The sequence below is a fragment of the Schistocerca gregaria genome, chromosome 3 (assembly GCF_023897955.1).
Source record: "Schistocerca gregaria isolate iqSchGreg1 chromosome 3, iqSchGreg1.2, whole genome shotgun sequence".
In the NCBI taxonomy this organism is placed as follows: Eukaryota; Metazoa; Arthropoda; class Insecta; order Orthoptera; family Acrididae; genus Schistocerca; species Schistocerca gregaria.
In genome coordinates this window covers 915,722,398-915,746,138 of record NC_064922.1, presented here as the reverse complement: position 1 = coordinate 915,746,138, position 23,741 = coordinate 915,722,398, and the positions used below count along the sequence as shown (strand labels likewise).

Sequence of the window (23,741 nt, the reverse complement as noted above, 5' to 3'; positions counted from 1 at the left end):
AACTGGCTCGTCACAATACGCCAGTCACTACTGTTGATGAACTGCAGTATCGTGTTGAAGCTGCATGTGTATCTGTACCTCTACACGCCATGCAAGTTGTGTTTGACTCAATGCCCAGGTTTATCAAGGCAGTTATTACGGTCAGAAGTGGTCGTTCTGGGTACTGATTTTTCAGGATCTAGACACCCAAATTGTGTGAAATGTAATCACATGTCAGTTCTAGTATAATATATTTGTCCAATGAATACCCGGTTATTATCTGCATTTCTTCTTGGTGTAGCAATTTTAATGGCCAGTAGTGTAACTCTAGGACTGTCAACGGAGATTTGGTATCATGTGGTTAGCAGTCACATACACCAGAAGCTCAACTAGAAGTGAAGTGGAGTACCTAGATCAGGTTCACTTAAAAAAGGCCAGAAAGTACTGTTAGTTTGCAAGACTACATTTATTTATAAATAACTTTGTACAAATACATAAGAGGTGTGTTTCACACATAGATATACGCGTCCGTCGGTCAGTCTCGGAGGGTCAGGAAGGCTGGGGCTCAGCCCAGGTGGTGTCCGGCCTTGAGCGCCAGGATGCTGGGGGCGGCCAGACCGGCTCCTGCGTAGCCCAGGCCGGCGGGACCGTAGGCGCCAGCTGCAGCGTAGCCAGCAGAAGCGGCAGCAGCGGCTGCGGCAGCGGCGGCGGCGGCGCCAGAGCCCGCGTAGCCAGCATAGGCGGGGGCGGCGCCGGCGTAGCCCGCGTAGGCGGGGGCGGCGCCGTTGATGGCGGCGTCGCGGGCGCGCGTCGCGGCGACGGTGGCCAGGTGCGCCTTGCGCGCGGCCGCCACCTCCGGCGTGTCGAGGGGCACGCCTCCCGGACCGATGACGATGTTGGCGGGAGCCAAGTGTCCGGGGCCAGCGTAGCCCGCGTAGCCGGCGTAGGCGGCGGGTCCCGCGTAGCCCGCCCCCAGGAGGCCGGGGGCGGCGCCGCCCAGGAAGCCCGGCTTAGCCACGGCGGCGGCCAGCAGGCAGCTCAGCACCGTCTGCAACGAAAAGCCATTTCGCTTCACTCTCAACTTGAAAAGTTTAGCCACTGTTGAAGTAGAACCTTCACGACGCTAACACATGTGGTCAGTTGTGAAGGAAGTGCCTGGTCAGCAGCACAAGGTCGACGATAAAGTTAGTTCGCATTAAAAATATTTCTGTTACTGATAAATCAGATTTATGTACAGTATTTAACAATCATTTTCTGAGAATTGCTGGTGACTTAAATAACAATATAGTTTCTACAAGAAATCATATCTCTCGGCAAATGCCTTTATGAGATTGATGTCTGAAATACTACTCTGTGATACAGACAAGAGGGAGATTGAGTCAATAATTATATCACTGAAGACTAAGGACTCTCATGGTTATGATGGAGTGTCTAGCAGAATATTGAAGTACTGTGCTGCACATGTTAGCTCTGTATTTAGCAATATGTGTAATTTTTCCTTTAGCAATGCTAAGTTTCCTGACCGATTAAAGTACCCAGTAATAATAAAAAGGGATAATGTAGATAATTTTAGACCTATTTCTATGCCATCAGTGTTTGCAAAAGTTATTGAAAATGCTATGTATTCAAGGATAATTGATCATTTGCTATCAAATGTACAGTTCGGCTTGAGAAGTCGTTTAACAACTGAAAATGCTATATTCTGTTATCTCTATGAGGTAGTGGATGGGTTAAACAAAAGGTTTCGAACTCTTGGCATATTTTTTTAACTGATTCATTTGATTGTGTTGATCACAAAATATTGCTCCAGAAGTTGGACCATTGCAGAATATGGGGAGAAGCTCACAATTGGTTCACCTCTTACTTTAGCAACAGGCAAAAAAGGTCATTATTCATAATGTTGATAACGGCTGAGATGTGGAATGTGAGTGGGGTACTGTCAAGTGGGCGGTGCCCCAGGGATCAGTGTTGGGGCCACTCCTGTTCCTTATTTATATAAATGATATTCCCTCTAGTATTATGGATAACTCCAAAATATTTCTGTTTACTGATGACACAACTCTGGTAGTAAAGGATGTTGTGTGCAATATTGTCTCGGTTTCAAATAGTGCAGTTCATGACCTAAGTTCGTGGCTTGTAGAAAATAAACTAACGCTAAATCCCAGCAAGAGTCAGTTTTTACAGTTTCTAACACACAATTCAACAAAACCTGACGTGTATCTTCACCATGAATACCGCCTTGAAACCCTCAAGGAAGTATTCAAAAAACACGCCACATGACTATACACGAACTTGACACACTCGAACAATCCTTTCATCCTTACTCTGGGAAACTATGATCACAACCATAGGTGGAAATGTAAGCGACCAAAGACACTACTAGGTAGGGCATAACCACCTATGGCCAGCTAAAATACACCAACAAGCAACAGACGACGGCAATTCCCAAAGTTGACTGAATATGTCAGCTGCTATTAAAGCCGATCAACAGGCTACAGCAGGGAAACCGACGAGCTCGCACTACCCTACACTGTGCTTCTGATGTATGACCTATCGGACACAAAACTACATTCCTGGAAATGGAAAAAAGAACACATCGACACCGGTGTGTCAGACCCACAATACCTGCTTCGGACACTGCGAGAGAGCTGTACAAGCAATGATCACACGCACGGCACAGCGGACACACCAGGAACCGCGGTGTTGGCCGTCGAATGGCGCTAGCTGCGCAGCATTTGTGCACCGCCGCCGTCAGTGTCAACCAGTTTGCCGTGGCATACGGAGCTCCATCGCAGTCTTTAACACTGGTAGCATGCCGCGACAGCGTGGACGTGAACCGTATGTGCAGTTGACGTACTTTGAGCGATGGCGTATAGTGGGCATGCGGGAGACCGGGTGGACGTACCGCCGAATTGCTCAACACGTGGGGCGTGAGGTCTCCACAGTACATCGATGTTGTCGCCAGTGGTCGGCGGAAGGTGCACGTGCCCGTCGACCTGGGACCGGACCGCAGCGACGCACGGATGCACGCCAAGACCGTAGGATCCTACGCAGTGCCGTAGGAGACCGCACCGTCACTTCCCAGCAAATTAGGGACACTGTTGCTCCTGGGGTATCGGCGAGGACCATTCGCAACCGTCTCCATGAAGCTGGGCTACGGTCCCGCACACCGTTAGCCCGTCTTCCGCTCACGCCCCAACATCGTGCAGCCCGCCTCCAGTGGTGTCGCTACAGGCGTGAATGGAGGGACGAATGGAGACGTGTCGTCTTCAGCGATGAGAGTCGCTTCTGCCTTGGTGCCAATGATGGTCGTATGCGTGTTTGGCGCCGTGCACGTGAGCGCCACAATCAGGACTGCATACGACCGAGGCACACAGGGCCAACACCCGGCATCATGGTGTGTGGAGCGATCTCCTACACTGGCCGTACACCTCTGGTGATCGTCGAGGGGACACTGAATAGTGCACGGTACATCCAAACCGTCATCGAACCCATCGTTCTACCATTCCTAGACCGGCAAGGGAACTTGCTGTTCCAACAAGACAATGCACGTCCGCATGTATCCCGTGCCACCCAACGTGCTCTAGAAGGTGTAAGTCAACTACCCTGGCCAGCAAGATCTCCGGATCTGTCGCCCATTGAGCATGTTTGGGACTGGATGAAGCGTCGTCTCACGCGGTCTGCACGTCCAGCACGAACGCTGGTCCAACTGAGGCGCCAGGTGGAAATGGCATGGCAAGCCGTTCCACAGGACTACATCCAGCATCTCTACGATCGTCTCCATGGGAGAATAGCAGCCTGCATTGCTGCGAAAGGTGGATATACACTGTACTAGTGCCGACATTGTGCATGCTCTGTTGCCTGTGTCTATGTGCCTGTGTTTCTGTCAGTGTGATCATGTGATGTATCTGACCCCAGGAATGTGTCAATAAAGTTTCCCCTTCCTGGGACAATGAATTCACGGTGTTCTTATTTCAATTTCCAGGAGTGTATGATGAACCTGTTACATGTATGCTGACGTTGACCGAGAGATCAACACCAAAATCCAGCGTCAGCCGCCGAGTAACACCACCGCACTACGTCAAAGGTATCGACCTGCATGACACCCACTACTAACAAAGCCTACCCTTGCCTGACCTTTCGCTGGCAGCCAGACATGCGCTACTGTTCCTACTATTCGACCAAACTATCGCAGAAGTTTTTTTCCCTTGGCTCTTACCTTGGCACTTTTTTTTCCTCTCCCCTCCAAACCGCTACCCTTCGTTCGACTTTCGACCCTGTCTATCCTCAGATGAGCGTCTTGTAATAGTTAACGTTAACCAGACGTAAGCAAACATCGCAGTACATACATCCTGAGACACCTCACGTAAGTGAAAATTGACCCCTATGCAGACATAGCAGTAGACCGAGTTGGCCATCATGTCTATGTGGGCGTGAAGGGGCTCCACTTCTTAATAAAAAATACTGGAGCCTGTGAGATTAGCTGGACACCTGTTCCAGCACTAATTTTGAACTCATCAGAGAGTGAGTCAGTTAGAGTTAAATGGAAACAGGAATCTGACTGCATCTTATACAGGAAATTTGAATGAAGATGTCTAGAATACAATAGCTGAATTGGGCGTAAAGTTTCATACCGTCAGACAACCAGTCTTATTACTGTATTGCACAGGTGAACAACCAGCGGCTCGCGGACCACATCCGGCCCGCAGTGGGTTTCAATCTGGCACTCGGGAGAAATTCCGAGTGAGCTTCAAATGAAAGTTTTCTCAGAACCACGAGCTTTGAAGCATAATTTTTTCCCATGACGTATCGGGAAAGGGATGCGATTCGTATCAGTTTGTTATCCAACAAACATTAGTCACCGACGCTATAGTTAAGATTTTAGTGCCAGGAGGATTGTTCTCGTGTCATGACGGTAGGGCCAGTAAGGTTATATAAGTATGTGAACCAGGCCTGCAGGTCACGAAACGTTGTCCGTGTGTGTTCTAGCGTGTCGCACTTATGTACTGCTGCACTGTCGTCGTCACAGCAGACGAGATGGACAGCAATAGGAGCTCACAGTATACTACAAGTACTTGAGTTAACAAGGTTCCGTAGCAAACAATAGTTTTCTTAGTGTTTCACCATCTCAGAAATACGAAAGCAACAATACACTCTTACTGCACGAATAATCGGTGGTGGTGGTGGTGGTTAGTGTTTAACGTCCCGTCGACAACGAGGTCATTAGAGACGGAGCGAAAGCTCAGGTTAGGGAAGGGTTAGGACGGAAATCGGCCGTGCCCTTTCAAAGGAACCATCCCGGCATTTGCCTGAAACGATTTAGGGTAATCATGGAAAACCTAAATCAGGGTGGCTGGAGACGGGATTGAACCGTCATCCTCCCGAATGCGAGTCCAGTGTGCTAACCACTGCGCCGCCTCGCTGGGTAATAATCAGTGGGAATGAGCAACAACTACAGAGTATCGGAGTCAATATCTTTGAATATTCTTGAAGGCTGTTGCTGCCGTAAAGGGAAAAGCAAAATCAAACAGTAAAAAGACCTACAATAAGACAGAAGAAAGCTTTCGCGGAAATATTTTGACGCTACTCTGCATGTAAGTGTGAGAATATTTTGAAGACAAAGTAGCTTAGTGGATAAAGTTCACAATGACGCTGCGATTATATCAAGCGGTAAAATAGTAAACTTTTATGTCACGTACACCTTTCGTACGTCATATTTTACTTTGACTGTGACAACTGTACTGCTTAAAGTATGCATAGAGGTATTTTTCTTAGTGCTAAGTGACAGCGGATGTACAGTCTTAGTAACTGGCACCTTTTTAAATAATTTTGTTTGGTGAAGAAAGTAATTAGGAAGCAATTGTTGAATCATATAAACAGAACGATAAGTGTTTGAAAAAACGATTATATTATAGGAGATAAGGGATATTACTTTCTACCTGCCCGTCATATTCACTCAGATAAATAGCACTGATAAGGACCTCAAGCTATGATTTTGAATACTTCAAAAATCACATTACTGACTATGGTCCGTGGATGACGATACAAAACGGACCTCTCTGGAAAGTCACGAGAGACATTTGGAAGAGGGTGCAGAGCATATTAGATCGCGTGGTACAATGTACCTCCCTGTCTAAACAAGCACACGAACTATCTACCTTACCACAAAGACATAACACAAAGCACGAGAAACGCCTACACGAATGACAAGTGCAGACAATAGCACCAAGTAGTACAGAAGACGTCCAGACAACTGTTCTCGTTTTACGACTTGAACATGAATGAAGAAGGAACCGAACAATGTAACTACTAGCCTATTACGCACACAATTATGCAACTATACAACAGTTTAAGTTGTTAAAATGTAGGTGGGGGAACCGGCTGCATTGTCTGTTATACTCTGACAAAACCCTCGAAGTTACGATTTTAAACGCTTAAAAACAGCATTATCAGATTTTAGTCGAGGAAAGAGCTATAACGGGCGTTTCGTCGACGGGAATTAAATTTCATTTATCGAGTTACTTTTTGACCTAATCGCTAGAGCGTGACTGGTTCACAAGGTAATGAAAGATAGATATTACGCTGTAGTAAAAAGAATGGAACCATAATCTACGGCTGTTTTGCTTCTCTTTCAGCTATGAAACAAGGTTACCAAAGCCTTGACTGTTTTGTGAATAAACTGGCAAAATTACTTAAATTGAAAGGTAAAATCTGTTAACCTACTAGCAATGTTTAGAACAGAATAAGATTACGTGAAGAACTCCGGATGTATTCAGATACGATAATAATTACCTTGCAGCATACAATAAGCAGGGAATTCGTTTTCGAATAAATTAGTATTAAATGAGGAACTTAGTAACATTCCACTGTCCCCCACTAATCACTCCCTAAGGGTCGCGAAAACACATTTAGACTAAATACGGCACACATTTTAGCACAGATTTTTTTCTTTCCTCGATACGCGAATGGAGCGGGAAGAAACGTTGATACTTGTTACAGTGGGGAGAAACGTCTGCCATTCACTTCACAGTGGTTTCTGTGTGTGCATAAAGGCTCATAAATGCTGCTTGAAGCGAGTACCATTATGAGTGGAGAAATTTAAGGAAGAAAATTCAAAATAGCATTTTTTTTTACAAAAAGTACTTCAATAACTACAGTTTAAAATTTTAAAAAAATGCTTAGGTATCGTAAGCACCGCTCACGGTCTGCCTACAACATTTCGCCACTGAACCGTGTCGGCTCCCTTTCCTTCCACAAAAGAAAGGAAAAAGTAGTTGAATATCAAGGAACTCTATCCCTAACAACGCGGGGCAAGAATGTTCGGCAGAGATACATCGCCTAGGTACAAGGTTGAAGCCACCTGATTCAGATTATACGCTTTGTCTCTTATTAGATTCCGCTAAACCAAAAGAAAAGGCTGCAACACCAGATACTGTTTTTTTTCCATTCATTGAATTCTAAGGTTAGATACAGCGCAGGCAGTGCCTACTCATGAACTTTCATATTTCCTTTTTTTTAAATTCTAAACTCAGGTTGTTGCAACCTAGTTTCATGTTTGATTAATTCTTGAGTCAGCCCACTGGGGCAAGTTTGTAACGTTCTTGTCAAAAGTTATGGAACATTGTATTTGGCTTATTTGCGCCCGTTACTGTTCTCCCAAGCAAAGTCTTGTGTGGAAATTGCTACAGTCTGTGGTTTAAATGATAGTAACATTTTACCATAATTTGGCATTATAGGTTTACAGTTTCTTGGGCTTGTCTACAGCGACTTATGATTTGATAAACGACCCTATTTCATTTATAACTGTTGCTAGTATCAAGACTGTTGTTCCCTTTTTCCCCCATTGATGTTAAATATATTTGTTGCTGATCATACAAATTGTTCTCTTAGTATACTTAGCTTTTTTTTTTTTAAAAAAAAGTGATAATGAAGTCTGTCAGATGATGAATGATGTGTACTTAAAATCATGGCCCAGTTCTTTCAAATGGCTCTGAGCACTATGGGACTCAACTGCTGTGGTCATTAGTCCTCTAAAACTTAGAACTACTTAAACCTAACTAACCTAAGGACATCACACACAGCGACGCCCGAGGCAGGATTCGAACCTGCGACCGTACCAGTCGCACGGTTCCGGACTGCGCGCCTAGAACCGCGAGACCACCGCGGCCGGCCCCAGTTCTTTAACGTGTTTGATATTGGTTAATCCGCACTATGAAAGGTCAGATTTCAATGCTCATTCAGAGTGTAGTTTTCTTGGTGAAGATAGAGAATTTTTCCTATTGCATCGCTCACCATTTCCTGCGACAGTACTTTTACTCATTTCTGTTTTTATTATATTTGTTTATTGTAATTCTTTGTTGTAATTTATTCTCTCCTATTTGCAGGATTATTTCCAAGCATGGCGTGGCGCAGTTGTCCTGGCGTTTCCCTTCTTAAGAGAGATTGTTTGGCCTATGAGGTCAGGATGCGACAAATCCGTTCCGATGGAGGTGTCACTGAGTTAGTGGCTCGTTTGCGTACAGCCTTGTACAGACTGTTGCTCCTTACCATTGGCACCATAGGCGACATAGGTGCCGTACTAGCTGACAGCGCTGCTGCTGTAGCGTCCTTACGACAGAATGTAGACGTTCGCGAACTAGTCAGCCCACCCGTAAACAAGTTTATAGGGACAACCGTTTGAGCGAAGTTCGACAGTTTTAACTTAGCTCTGAAGATGGTAAACTCGTTTAATATTTGCATTGCGTAGGTGCGGAATTTAGAAGCTAGTGAAGCCGTTTCGATTCAGACGACTTGGAAAAGGTGAGTGGCGAGCAGCGATCTTCGTATGAGTAGCTAATGCTCCAAAGCTGTGGTCAGCTGGTAGGCGGGGTTCAGAAACCAGCTGGGCTAAGTTGCCTCACCCCAATGGTTTTTTGCTTCACGGTGTTAAGCAACTCTTAATGGAGAATCAGAGCGTGGTAGAATCCGTTTTGTAGCTTGCTGTTAAGTTTGAATTCCACGCTAGATCTCTGGGGACGTCACATGATATTGTACTTCAGCTATTGTATCCTTTGACTTGTGGGGTGTTAAGCCGTCTATTTTCCGAAATTTTCCTGGACAAAGTGGGCTAAAGGGTCTGCGAAAGCGTGTTATTGAGATTAAATTTTCACCCCGTATTAAAAATGAACTTCAGCAAAAGCACTTTTGGTGGTTTCAGGCTACCAATATTACTTTGGCTAGGTACAGTGAGCAAATTCAGACCTAAGTCTCAGCCTTGGAACTGCAGGTTACTAAAACCACAGTAGTTAATAATATATTTGAGGGTATGAGCCCGGCCGACAGTTCGCGCATTACCGTCGCTAAAAGACCTTCCCTCTTCCTTGTATCGGATGCCTTGGTTTCCATGATAGAGGGGTTAGGTTTTGCAGACTAATAGAATAGCGGAAACATTATCGTCAGGACGGCCGTGTGGATTCTAAAGAATAGAAAGATGATTCCTTAAAAACGGACAGGTCTTGGGCACGTTTTGGATCGTGTGTCCAATTCAACCGAGGGAGAGATCGAAACAGTAGGGGTACGATATACGCTGCCGAAATTCTATCGCCACATCACGTCTATAGTAGGGGAGCACTTACTTTGTAAGAGCCTATTTTCCCACTTATTGATTCTGGTAGTTCAGTTTCCTTCCTGACTGCGAGTGGTATTTGGAATACAGGACTGCCTTAAATTACCTAGCTTGAGCGCTTCCTCCCGGAGACGTTCGGCTGTTAAAGGGCAGGTCTTGTCTCTGTTTGGCGAATTGAGAGCCGAGTTAAGCACAGGTAAGTTTCATGGCCGACCTATTTACTGGAGGTCAAGGACTTGTCCGTCAATTTAATTTTGGAACACTATTTTATCCAGAATATTGGGTTAATTTCGATTATCGGAATAGAACTTTTTACCTCAAGTTTCGTTCTGTTGAGAGACTTGCCTTGTGTTCCAGTCATAGTTCTCTGGAAGTCTGTACTGTGTTATGCCCCTCTAGAAAATTTGAGGCCAGTTACTTAGTCGTTTCAAACTGTTTTTATATGACATACAGAGGATAACGAATAAGATTTAGTATTGTACAAGATCATCTTTACTGATGAGGTGCCAGTTGGGCAAGCTCCATATAAGCTATTCCCTCCGAAAATGAAGAACTTACGTTCTTCGATTGGGGGCATGTTACGTGATGGAGTTATCAGACCCTCTATATAGCCGTACATATCGCCCATATTTCTTGTAAATGAGGTCAAGATTGGGGAGTTCGCTGACTATAGATTAGTTAAGCAAATTCTTGTTTTAGAATCGATACCTTTGTCTAATTTACATAATTGCTTTATGTGGTTCATGGAGCCAAGTTCTTTGCCTTTCTTGATCTTAAACGGACCTTCTATTACAGTCCTTTAGCTGAGGATTCTAAACATATTACCGCCTTCTGTACGGACTGGAACTTCCGAATTCAACAGTGTTCCTTTTGGCTTGTCCACTAGTGAATCTGTTTTATCCCGCCTTTCAGATAGTGTCTCGAGTGATCTGAAGTTTAAATGTGTATATAACGTTCTAGTTTACAGTGGTATTTTCGCTGATCATTAGAAACACCTGGAGGCGGTTCTGGAGCGTCCTAGAGGGGGGCAGGGTTGGACGTCAAGCGATCACGTTGGCGCGTTGGCAGATATCATTTTTGGGGCATTTAGTTTCTGCTGGCGGTATCAGGATCATTCAAGGTCGTACTAGGGATTTTGATAGATTCCTTGTGCCTGGGAAGAAGAAGGCAGTAACGATGTTTATTGGCAAGACAATTTTTTTTGTAAGTTCTTTCCAAATTTTACTTAGTTAGCTGGGCCCGTTAATGACGTTCCTAAGAAGGGGGTTGTTTCCCACTGGGACGAGTGGCATCAGGCATCCAAACGGGTGCTTGTACTTGTGGAATAGCGGAGGTTCTTCTGCAACAACAAACCGGGGAACGGCGTCCCACCTCTTACGCTTCTAGAAGGTTGCTACCCCCTGTAACTAAATATTCCGTTCTGAATGGTAAACATTGGCAGTCCTCTTTGCCCTCGATAAATTTAGGTTTCATCTGGATCACTGGTAGTTTATTCCAGAAATGGATAACCATGCCCTGAATACGCGGGGGATCTTCCGAGGATTGGGAAGCAGGGAATTTTACGAAGGTCTCTCAACTCTTTACTGACTTGAAGGGAAAGCCAGGTCTTGGCCCTAAAATTCCTGGGATTAAACGGAGGTTATTACAGGGGGAACAGTTCCTTGGGTATAGCCTCCACAAAGGCATACTTCGTTATATTCGCTGTGGAGAGCGTGAATCTAAGATTTCTTAGCTCATGGAACTTTTCGTTCAGCGTTTCAATACTTTCACGATACCGTGGTTCGTGGCAGTTGCTTACGTTAAGGAACATGTTACTTGGCCTACCCTTCGTAAGGACATTCAGATATTGGTGGGGGAATGTGCAAGCTAAGCTCAATTTTAACTCGCATCAGGTGTTTTTTCAGTCGAATATGGAGGATTGTCTTATGTAAAAACTTTTTATCGACTACGTAGTGCTCTTCTCTTGTACTTGTGCTGGTAATTGGTATGTTCTGGTGGTTGCTGATGCCTTTCTCCGTTGCTCCGTTTGATTCTGAGTAGCAATGTTACGGTTCGTTTGCGTTTTTCCTACTTTGAACCACCTACGTCTCTTTTCAGCTATAATGCTTCAGCTTTAGCTTCTAAAGCGTTGAAAAGGTTTTGTTTTGAGAATACTGTTAAACTTATCACCACCACTCCATACAATTCGCAACCCTCCTTTGCGGAATAGGTCATTCGTAATTTTAAGGCATCACTAATCGTTTTTCGTGGGAGTTGCAAAGGAAGTGGGATCTTGCGATATCATGTCTCAATTTAACCTTCAATACGCCTCAACATGAGTCATTTAAGGCCTCCCCAGTCTCATTTATATTTGCTTGTCAGGTGAATTTCCCTTCAGCTACCTTTAGGTCTATTAATGACATTTTTCCAGAGCAAATTAATCCGGAAATCATTCCGCGGAATTGGAAGAAGGCGACACGCCACATCCAGCACGCCCAACAAAAGTTAGCGAGGAACCGGAACATCGCCTTAAAAGCAGAGGTGGGTTATGCTAGTAGACTGGCTCTGCAGCTCCTCGGTTTCTGTGAGATCGTGTGGAATTTAAGTCCTGTTAATCTTTCTTTGCGGGATCTCCACACAGGTACAGTGATGTGGGCTAACGTGAGCCTAGTCAAGGAGAATTAGTTAATTCTACAAAAAAGGAGCATGCCTCCCCTCCCCCACTTTTTTTTAGTTTTGATGAGATAGGTTGGCTCCCATTCCTTTTACAAATTGCAAGTCTCTTTCGCATGAGTGGAATAGCAGAGAGATTCTATTCTCTTCGGGAAGACCGTGAAAGATACTGAAAGAGTTGAGGTGGTGGGTTTGTTTTTGTGAGGCATTCGTGACTGGTTTCACAAAGAGAATTTCCGCCGAAGGAAGTGACAGGATCGTGTCCTTGGCAAGGTCATGGTTTCAATCGTTCAGGAACTTCCAAGACAAAATTAGCGTGTTTAAGTTCCGTTTTTCACAGGATCACGATTAAAAAGTATTTTAAGATGATCAAATCAAAACTAGTCTAAAGTGCACAAGCTGTACGGCACGGTAGCTACTCAGAATTGAAAAAATAAATTCGCTAATAATTACAGGTACTTCATAAGAATCTCCTGAGAAATTAACACTGAGCAAAGAGCGGGGGAGGGTTTGAGTGAGGGGTGGGGATGGGGGGGTGAGCATCTCACAATAACGACTTTTCCTCTTCTAGAGTGTGCCAAGACCGCATTTCTTAAACACTTATGATGTATATGGACTAACGTTCAAATAATAAACGCCCATTCAAATATAGAGTACCGGGTGATCGAAAAGTCAGTATAAATTTGAAAACTGAATAAATCACGGAATAATGTAGATAGAGAGGTACAAGTTGAGACACATGCTTGGAGTGACATAGGGTTTTTTTAGGACCAAAAAAATCAAACGTTCAAGAAATGTCCGACAGATGGCGCTTCATCTGATCAAAATAGCAATAATTAGCATAACAATGTAAGACAAAGCAAAGATGATGTTCTTTACAGGAAATGCTCAATATGTCCACCATCATTCCTCAACAATAGCTGTAGTCGAGGAATAATATTGTGAACAGCACTGTAAAGCATGTCGGGAGTTATGGTAAGGCATTGGCGTTGGATGTCGTCTTTCAGCATACCTAGAGATGTCGGTCGATCACGATACACTTGCGACTTCATGTAACCCCAAAGCCAATAATCCCACGGACTGAGGTGTGGGGACCTGGGAGGCCAAGCATGACGAAAGTGGCGGCTGAGCACACGATCATCACCAAACGACGCGCGCTACAGATCTTTCACGTGTATAGCAATATTTTTTTTGTTCTAATAAAACTCCATGTCATTCCAAGCACGTGTGTCAATTTTTACCTCTCTATCTACATTGTTCCGTGGTTTATTGAGTTTTCAAATTTATACTGACTTTTTGATCACCCAGTGTTTCAAAATCTATGGTTTATAAAGCTCAATAAAATTAAAATCCAATCTTAGTTTAAGAGCACAAAATTTCTCGAGATCTTAATAAATTCTGAAATTTTCTGAGATTTGCCTTGGTTTCTTTGGTAAAATGCTGTTCCCTGAGAATTTTAGGTTTTCAAAAGAATCGTCACACTGCAGGCGTTCTGCAATCAAAGATTCTGGATTTATGTTCTGATAACTAAGGGTGGCGTTTCTGATACCGTACACCTTAATTGCAGGACTGCATGAATGCAAAATGCGTACACTAAGCAAGTCAGATAGAAAGTTACTGCGGTGTTGAGAAGTTAGATTGTTTCGAATGATAGTGCATAACAAAGTTAAGTGAATGAAGTACGATTTCAGGATGAATGGGAGTAGATGTAGAAAGGAGATAACAGGAAAGTTCTACTAGAAAGAGAAGAGATGGTGCCGCTTTGCTGCTGCGCTACTCACCAGAATCTGCATGGTTGGCTGGGGGATGGTTGTACGACCAGGGACGACTGGGAGCGACTGCGCTCTGTGTACCGGCCGTTGGCGCTTTTATAGCGAAGCCCGGCCAGGCCAGGGTTCATCGCGAGAAAGTCTCCTCCCAGCCGCCTCCGTCCCTCCCCAGAGGGCGTGAGGAGCAGGCGGGAGGGGCGTGGGCCATGGACGCCAGCCTTGACATTTCGACCGCGGGAACTGTCCCTCGCGCTTCACTATTACGGGAAGTACCCACTGTACACACACTACATATCACTTTCTGTGGGGTCATAACCCTGACCGCTCGAGTAGCTTCAGTTCTGAACCGCAGTTGCGCTAATTACCCGACACCGCTCGTTAAGCAGAGACACATCGCGATGACCACGTACCTTGCTGACGATGTTACGTGCCGAGCAGTTAATAGCGGTATGCCGATGTCGTCATAACCTGCACTCACACTCCGCGAAACTAGACTCGTGAGAAAATTACTTGCAGCAGAACGTCTGAGTAACTGTGCCCTAGGCGACCTAGGATCGTGACTTCCACCTACTGGCCAGGATAAATGTGGTGTAGCGATTCTAGACGTTTGACGTGTACATGTTCGTATACGCTAATGCTAATCTTTAGCAGACGTACAGAATGACAGTGAATGTCGTCATCGCAAAACAGCTGACAGCAATTAAGAGTACGTAAGGATATCAGACGGATGCCATACTCCTTGACTTCGGGAAAACGTTTGACTCAGTGCCCGACTGCAGACTCCTAACTAAGGTACGAGCATATGGGATTGGTTCCCACGTATGTGAGTGGTTCGAAGACTTGTTAAGTAATAGAACCGAGTACGTTGTCCTCGATGGTGAGTGTTCATCGGAGGTGAGGGTATCATCTGGAGTGCCCCAGGGAAGTGTGGTAGGTCCGCTGTTGTTTTCTATCTACATAAATGATCTTTTTGATAGGGTGGATAGCAATGTGCGGCTGTTTGCTGATGATGCTGTGGTGTACGGGAAGGTGTCGTCGTTGAGTGACTGTAGGAGGATACAAGATGATTTGGACAGGACTTGTGATTGGTGTAAAGAATGGCAGATAACTCGAAATATAGATAAATCTAAATTAATGCAGATGAATAGGAAAAAGAATCCTGTAATGTTTGAATACTCCACTAGTAGTGTAGCGCTTGACACAGTCGTGTCGACTAAATATTTGGGAGTAACATTGCAGAGCGATATTAAGTGGGACAAGCATGTAATGGCAGTTGTGGGGAAGGCGGATAGTCGTCTTCGGTTCATTGGTAGAATTTAGGGAGGTTTGGTTCATCTGTAAAGGAGACCGCTTATAAAACACTAATACGACCTATACTTTACTGCCCGAGAGTTTGGGATCCCCATGAGGTCAGATTGAGGGAGGACATAGAAGCAATTCAGAGGCGGGCTGCCTGATTTGTTACTGGTAGGTTTGAACATCACGTGAGTGTTACGGAAATGTTTCAGGAACACGGGTGGGAGTCTCTAGAGGAAAGGAGGCGTGAATCGCTACTGAGGAAATTTAGAGAACAAGCATTTGAGGTTGACTGCAGTACAATTTTACTGCCGCCAACTTACATTTCGCGAAGAGACCACAAAGATAAGGTAAGAGAGACTATGGCTCGTACAGAGGCATATAGGCTGTCATTTTCCCTCTTTCTGTTTGGGAGTGGAACAGGGGGAGAAGATGCTAGTTGTGGTAAGAGGTACTCTCCGCCATGCACCGTATGGTGGATTGCGGAGTATGTACTAGATGCAGATGTAGGTGTAGAATTAAATGCGAATGGAACATGTACTTTTAACGCGAAGGGAACTGAAGAGCTGAAAGCTGGTCAGTGACCATCACAGAGTTCTATGTTGCGAATTACAGGGAAAAACGGACAGGTAAAAAGATTCATCAAGGAATAAACTGCAGTGCTTGTAAAGAAGATGAGGATGTTACATATAACCGCACGAATGGTTGGACTAATGAAGCTATATTCCGGATTTAAACACGTATGAAAATGCTGAAATAAGGACCTAGTGTAAAATTGGTATATTTCGTTGCGAAATATACAGCAATAACATGGTGACATATAGCTCTTCCGTTGCGCTCTGAAAAGTGTACCAAGATCTTTGATCGAGGATGGATGTAAACTGGATGACGACAACAATAACGACTCAAACGATGATTATTACTGTTATTAATATATTTTAACGAATTCTCCGAATCAATGGAAAAGTTAAGCAAATGACTCTGTCATCTTTTCTGTAGGTTCTTCTTGGTTTTCCAGTAGGATTTCATTGTTTCTGAGAAGTCTTGTTTACGCTCTTTCGATCACTTTGGTGTGTATTGTTTTTGTTTTGGTTGCTCTGATGTAAATTCTCATTTGTCTACTTTGTGTCTGATGCTGTCGGTTTCCGTTTTTTAAATCCTTTCGAATTTCTTTCAGTCAAGATGTAGAGTTCTTAAGTTATGGTACACAGCTTATTATTCTTTTTGTTAGTCCCTTTACTAGTAGTCTGTTGAGATGACCAAAGAATTTCATTCGCCTTGTCTCTGTGTCAGTTTCCACGCTTGAAAACCTGTTTGTTGCTTTGATTGATTGCACCCTGTGACCGTCTTTGGTATGTCTTACTCCTAAAATGTTCCTCATGATCTCCCTCCCTTCTTTTTTGATTCCTTCAAGTTCGTGGTTTCTGTCAAGTGTCAGTGTTTCACATGCGTAGACGACTTTTGGTTTTGTTAGTATGTTCTAGTGCAGACGACGTGGATTTTTTATTGTAGAGATTATGGACTAATCTGAATATTTTTCGACATTTTGGATGAGTTTTCCGATGTAAGTACGGGACTTTGTTGATTTTGCCGTTTTTTTTTCAGGCCTACAATTTCTCTCTTTAAACTTAAGAATTCAGTTTTCTCCAATGGAATGTATAAACCTACGTTTTCCTGCCCATTTTTAAATATCTCGAGCTGTCTGACTGCAGTCTACACATCCTCTGTTAAGTAACATTACGTCGTCCGCACATGCGAGCTTTGCTCCGTACATGTTTTCTTTCTAGCAATAGCTTCATGATAATGTCGACGGTTTGTTTTTCGTTTAAAAATAGGTAATAGGGCATTTTTATGTGCATGTGCTCATTGTGGCCTCCGCCACACGTCTAAATAGGAGTATCGTCTGGAGCTGACGCTCAATGAAGCAGATGGCCTAGGTCCCGACTATAAAGCAGTGGGCACTTCGTGAAAACACCAAATATGCTTAGATGAGTCGGAACGTTATGATCAATGCCCACCGAGAAATTGAACGCCCCTGATGAGGTAGCAAGTAAATGAAGTGCTGAGAAAAATATGTGACATGAGCAGAGACGAAAGTGGAATCATACTAAAGTCTACAGAGGCCGTAGGTGGAGAAATCCACTGGCATAATCTACTTGAGGAAGAGCAGTTTGGCCTGGAAACGAGCACCCCACAAATGGTGATGGAGGTCGGCTATTCGCGTTTTACTGCCGCGAGCATCTGTGGAAAGCAGCTGAAGGACGATGTAACCTCCGTTACCCGACAACGTGTTGGTTGGACGTCGAAGTTTCATCACAGAACACAGAGGAAGGAGACTTGCCTGCTATGTAAAGTTGTTCCCATGTTGAACCAACAAAATAATTTTGGTATTGTAGAGATTGGTGGCCTGGTCAGATGACTCACGCTTCTCGTTACATCTTGTCAATGGTCCCGTTGGAATACACTGTCATCCAGGAGAACAGATACTCGAAACATGCACTACTACCCACAGCATATGCAGGCCTTATGTGGCAGTTTTATGCTGTGGGTGAGATTCATCAGTGCTTCCACGGGAGATATGGTAGCAATCGAAGTCCGTCTGAAAGCTGTGGATTACGTGAACATTATTTCAGACTACCTGCATCTTCTACTGGATGATCTCTTCTCCGATTATTGCATATGCGCAGCCGATTGTATGTTGCCTGACGACTGCATCTTCCCCAACGACTGCATCTTCCCTGACAGCTGCATCTTCCCCAACGACTGCATCTTCCCTGACAGCTGCATCTTCCCTGACGACTGCATTTTCCCGGACCACTGCATCTTTCCCGACGACTGCACCTTCCCTGACGACTGCATCTTCCCTGACGACTTCTTCTTCTTCCCTGACGACTGCATCTTCCCCAACGTCTGCATTTTCCCCAATGACTGCATCTTCCCTGACGATTGTATCTTCCCTGACAACTGCATCTTCCCCAGCGACTGCATCTTCCACGACGACTGTATCTTCCAGCAGGATAACTATCACAAGCCCACAATAGAGGTACACTCGTTTGAGAAGCATGATAGTGAAGTCACGTGATGTCTCAGTCATCAAATCTGCGGGCATGCATGACCTCTGCGTAGACATTTTGAGCCGCGTATCTCAACTAACCTACCACTGAATTTTCGAATTCATGCCACTGGATTTGCTACTGCATTACGTTCCACATGTGGACGAACTTGCTGTTAAGAAGGTGCTCATAATGCACACAGTTAGGCTTTGTTGCTCAGATAGGCTACGTTAAGGTATGATTGTTCCTAAGTGTATTTTTCAAATTTGATTTCACTATAGAAAAAGCCCAATATAAATGCAATATCAACAATTGTGCTAAAATCATGGCGAGTTCTCTATTTACAATATTTCTGAATAAATCATGTAAATTTGTGAGAGGAAAACAACTTTTGTGATGAAAAATATTATAAATTTGAAAAAGGTTAAACTTCTTTAAATACATAGATCATTAACAGAGAGTTGTGTTATGTTTTCTTCTGCTGTGTTGAAATAAAGATTAATGTTGAATAATTAGATTTCTTATCCGCTGCAATTTAACTACTCTTTACAAGTGAATGTTAGCGAACTTATTGTTTCTTAATGTCCTGAATTTCCGGAGGGAACTGTATAATTTAAATTAATTATGACATGAAAATACGTAACGTATATGTTGAATACGTTAATTTCATGCGTAAAATCTTACTGATACGAATGTCATCTCGGAATATAATCAATTTAGGTACAGTTTCCCTCTTTTCTATGCTGCTTTTCTGAACATTGGCCAGAATTTATGTGTATTCAGACGAGCATCAACGTTCAAATGGTTCAAATGGCTCTGAGCACTATGGGACTCAACTTCTGAGGTCATCAATCCCCTAGAACTTGGAGCTACTTAAACCTAACTAACCTAAGGACATCACACACATCCATGCCCGAGGCAGGATTCGAACCTGCGACCGTAGCGGTCGCGCAGTTCTAGACTGTAGCGCCTGGAACCGCTCGGCCACTCGGGCCGGCGATCATCAAGGCACCAGAGAAAGTGTGACGTTAAAAATCGAACAACGGGAGAGCCAAATACTTAAAACTGTTTTTGGGTGATGCAAAAAGGCGTATTTTACTTCGTTTTGTGCTGTTTTGGTGTGCTTTTACGAAAGTAGCCTACTGTGTGTGGCCAAAACCAAGCAGGATAGATCTTCACTAGGTTGACTACTGAAATCTCAGTAAGGCGAGGCGAATTTTGTTGTTCTGATCTTTCCTAAAGCGCTTCTGGTTAATACCTGTCGTTCAAAAAATGCTTTCGGGAATACAGGCTCAACTTCCCGAACCGCTCTCGTGTGTTTCAGTATATGGCACATTGTTATTTTCTAACAATGTATTTATTTTACACGACACCATTACCGTCTTCAGGTTCTGTTCTACATCTAATGAGGTCTTTTCGTTAAACTCTTATGTGTAATTAGATGTTCCAGTAACCCTAAATATCCCAGTAATAATCGTACTAGCAACTATAATAGTAACCTACTAATAATAATCCTTTATATACAGTAAACTGCAAAAATGTGGGAAATTAAGGAGATGGGACCTGGATAAACTGAAAGAACCAGAGATTCTAGAGAGTTTCAGGGAGAGCATAAGGGAACAATTGACAGGAATGGAGGAAAGAAAAACAGTAGAAGAAGAATGGGGAGCTCTGAGGGATGTAGTAGTGAAGGCAGCAGAGGATAAAGTAGGTACAAAGACGAGGGCTGCTAGAAATCCTTGGGTAACAGAAGAAATATTGAATCTAATTGATGAAAGGAGAAAATATAAAAATGCAGTAAATGAAGCAGGCAAAAAGGAATACAAACGTCTAAAAAATGAGATCGACAGGAAGTGCAAAATGGCTAAACAGGGATGGCTAGAGGACAAATGTAAGGATGTAGAAGCTTATCTCACTAGGGGTAAGATAGATACTGCCTACAGGAAAATTAAAGAGACCTTTGGAGAGAAGAGAACCACGTGTATGAATATCAAGAGCTCAGATGGCAGCCCAGTTCTAAGCAAAGAAGGGAAGGCAGAAAGGTGGAAGGAGTATATAGAAGGTTTATACAAGGGCGATGTACTTGAGGACAATATTATGGAAATAGAAGAGGATGTAGATGAAGACGAAATGGGAGATACGATACTGCGTGAAGAGTTTGACAGAGCACTGAAAGACCTGAGTCGAAACAAGGCCCCCGGAGTAGACAACATTCCATTAGAACTACTGACGGCCTTGGGAGAGCCAGTCATGACAAAACTCTACCAGCTGGTGAACAAGATGTATGAGACAGGCGAAATACCCTCAGACTTCAAGAAGAATATAATAATTCCAATCCCAAAGAAAGCAGGTGCTGACAGATGTGAAAATTACCGAACTATCAGTTTAATAAGCCACGGCTGCAAAATACTAACGCGAATTCTTTACAGACGAATGGAAAAACTGGTAGATGCAGACCTCGGGGAGGATCAGTTTGGATTCCGTCGAAATGTTGGAACACGTGAGGCAATACTGACCTTACGACTTATCTTAGAAGAAAGATTAAGAAAAGGCAAACCTACGTTTCTAGCATTTGTAGACTTAGAGAAAGCTTTTGACAATGTTGACTGGAATACTCTTTTTCAAATTATAAAGGTGGCAGGGGTAAAATACAGGGAGCGAAAGGCTATTTATAATTTGTACAGAAACCAGATGGCAGTAATAAGAGTCGAGGGGCATGAAAGGGAAGCAGTGGTTGGGAAAGGAGTGAGACAGGGTTGTAGCCTCTCCCCGATGTTATTCAATCTGTATATTGAGCAAGCAGTAAAGGAAATAAAAGAAAAATTTGGAGTAGGTATTAAAATTCATGGAGACGAAGTAAAAACTTTGAGGTTCGCCGATGACATTGTAATTCTGTCAGAGACGGCAAAGGACTTGGAAGAGCAGTTGAACGGAATGGACAGTGTCTTGAAAGGAGGATATAAGATGAACATTAACAAAAGCAAAACGAGGATAATGGAATGTAGTCAAATTAAATCGGGTGATGCTGAGGGAATTAGATTAGGAAATTTGACACTTAAAGTAGTAAAGGAGTTTTGCTATTTAGGAAGTAAAATAACTGATGATGGTCGAAGTAGAGAGGATATAAAATGTAGACTGGCAATGGCAAGGAAAGCGTTTCTGAAGAAGAGAAATTTGTTAACATCGAATATAGATTTATGTATCAGGAAGTCGTTTCTGAAAGTATTTGTTTGGAGTGTAGCCATGTATGGAAGTGAAACATGGACGATAACTAGTTTGGACAAGAAGAGAATAGAAGCTTTCGAAATGTGGTGCTACAGAAGAATACTGAAGATAAGGTGGATAGATCACGTAACTAATGAGGAGGTATTGAATAGGATTGGGGAGAAGAGAAGTTTGTGGCACAACTTGACTAGAAGAAGGGATCGGTTGGCAGGACATGTTTTGAGGCATCAAGGGATCACAAATTTAGCATTGGAGGGCAGCGTGGAGGGTAAAAATCGTAGAGGGAGACCGAGAGATGAGTACACTAAGCAGATTCAGAAGGATGTAGGTTGCAGTAGGTACTGGGAGATGAAGCAGCTTGCACAGGATAGAGTAGCATGGAGAGCTGCATCAAACCAGTCTCAGGACTGAAGACAACAACAACAACAACAGTAAGTCTACATTTTTGACGTAAAGACGTAGATGAAATGAATTTGGTACTATCAGTGAGAATGGCAGTGATGAAGTAAAAATTAAAACTTAAGTCAGAGTTAAGAGATGACACGAAAAGAAAAAAGCGGCTAGGTTACATTTTGGTTTCTGTGGAAATAGCTGGAAACAGAATTCAGCATTCTGATTTTACATTTATACTTCCGTCCTTGAAATTCATGAAATTCTTATATGCTAATTTTTTTGTTACAGCCAGCTTCAACCCAAGACCAAGATTTCTTATGGTTTTGAGAGAGATCTTACTTTCTAGTTTTACTGAAGTAGTTTTAAACGATTCCGTCCTTGAATTTCTTATTACGAGGCGATGGTCGTTTGTAGATGCGTTGTTAGGATCAAATAGGTTCAGCAAATCTCCTACTTTTTTTGAGCGAGTGATGATTCATTCTTATGACTTGACCAGTGAAATTGTTTGCTTGTAAAAGTCTTCCGTTTTAAGGTGCATTTAGGCAATCATTATGTGTCCACCGCGAATTTGTAAGATGCCGTTCTTTCCAATTCACCTAACTCCTATCCAGTCTTCACCAGGTTATTTAAGTGGTGGATTACAACTATTTCATATCAGTGTCAGTGTTCGTATTCTTTATATTTTTAATGCTCGAAACGATTTTGTGATTAATTCTTGTTCATGTATGTTCTTAGCAAGTCTGGACCATTATTTCATTCCATAGTTGGTTGACCCTCTTTTTAATTCATGTTGTGAGTTTTGACACCAATTGTTTCATGTTTGTATAGCCATCTTTTTCCTATCTATTGCGCTACAGATAAATTAAAACATATGAGTCCATAGGAAGCGATTTAACCATCAGTCAGTACAGCCAATACAGAGCATTCTGACACCTGGAGGGGTGTGTGAAAGCGGAGCTGTCACTGTACATGGTGATTTTCTTTATAAGATGTTCTGGATATGTGGAGTGGGTGCATTCACTCTTCGGTGCCCTTATATGTTCTCTGCACCAAATATAAAAAAGATCCAAATAGATTTAGAGTTGCTGTTATTACATATTAACATATTAATTTATATTATATTACTGAACTATTCTACTGATATTTCCCTTCTGCAACTGTTTTTTGTTTATTCTGTTGCGTGCTTCAAGGCTATATTAATTTTTTGTTTATTGAAGATGTTACTATTATTGTATGTGAGTTGTATGCCACACACACACACACACACACACACACACACACACACACACATAAACACACACACACTGTCCCACAACACTTACCCTCCCTCTATCCTCACCCCAACACCCTACTTTGCTCTTAATCTCAACAGCTCCAGCGACTCCTCAATCAGCCCTTAAGCATGTGACCATCATGTGCGATCCGTTGCGATATAGGTTAAATGCAGTAACATATGTGAATGTGACCTATCGATGGGAATCTAAGTGTACTATATCTTTATGCAATTAGTGCATACAGAAGAACACTTGGATAAATGAAAAGAAGATAAAAAAAGAGGTAAGTCTGAAAATTCAAGGATATAGTTGCAAATATTTAATTTGAAGGAGCTATCAAAATTCGCTACAGATCTCTTATTAAAATATGTGTTACAAATAAATAATTTTCTTGTACATTGTGTAGAGCAGTGAAGATTATTAATCGACGAAAAATGTTTGAGACATGTAAAAAACATTCAGCTGTTAAAGATAAAGTTTATTATCTACATAATAA

General features: G+C 43.1%; 1 protein-coding gene across 1 annotated transcript; it reads right to left on the bottom strand.

The window, feature by feature from the left end:
* Positions 1-426: 426 nt before the first annotated feature.
* LOC126355486 (spidroin-2-like) lies at positions 427-14,094 on the bottom strand. Its single transcript, XM_050005802.1, has 2 exons — positions 14,017-14,094; positions 427-1,027 (listed from the first exon to the last, which is right to left on the bottom strand). The coding sequence occupies exons 1-2, from the start codon at positions 14,026-14,028 to the stop codon at positions 545-547; spliced, it is 495 nt and encodes a 164-aa protein (XP_049861759.1). The 5' UTR covers positions 14,029-14,094; the 3' UTR covers positions 427-544.
* Positions 14,095-23,741: the final 9,647 nt, after the last annotated feature.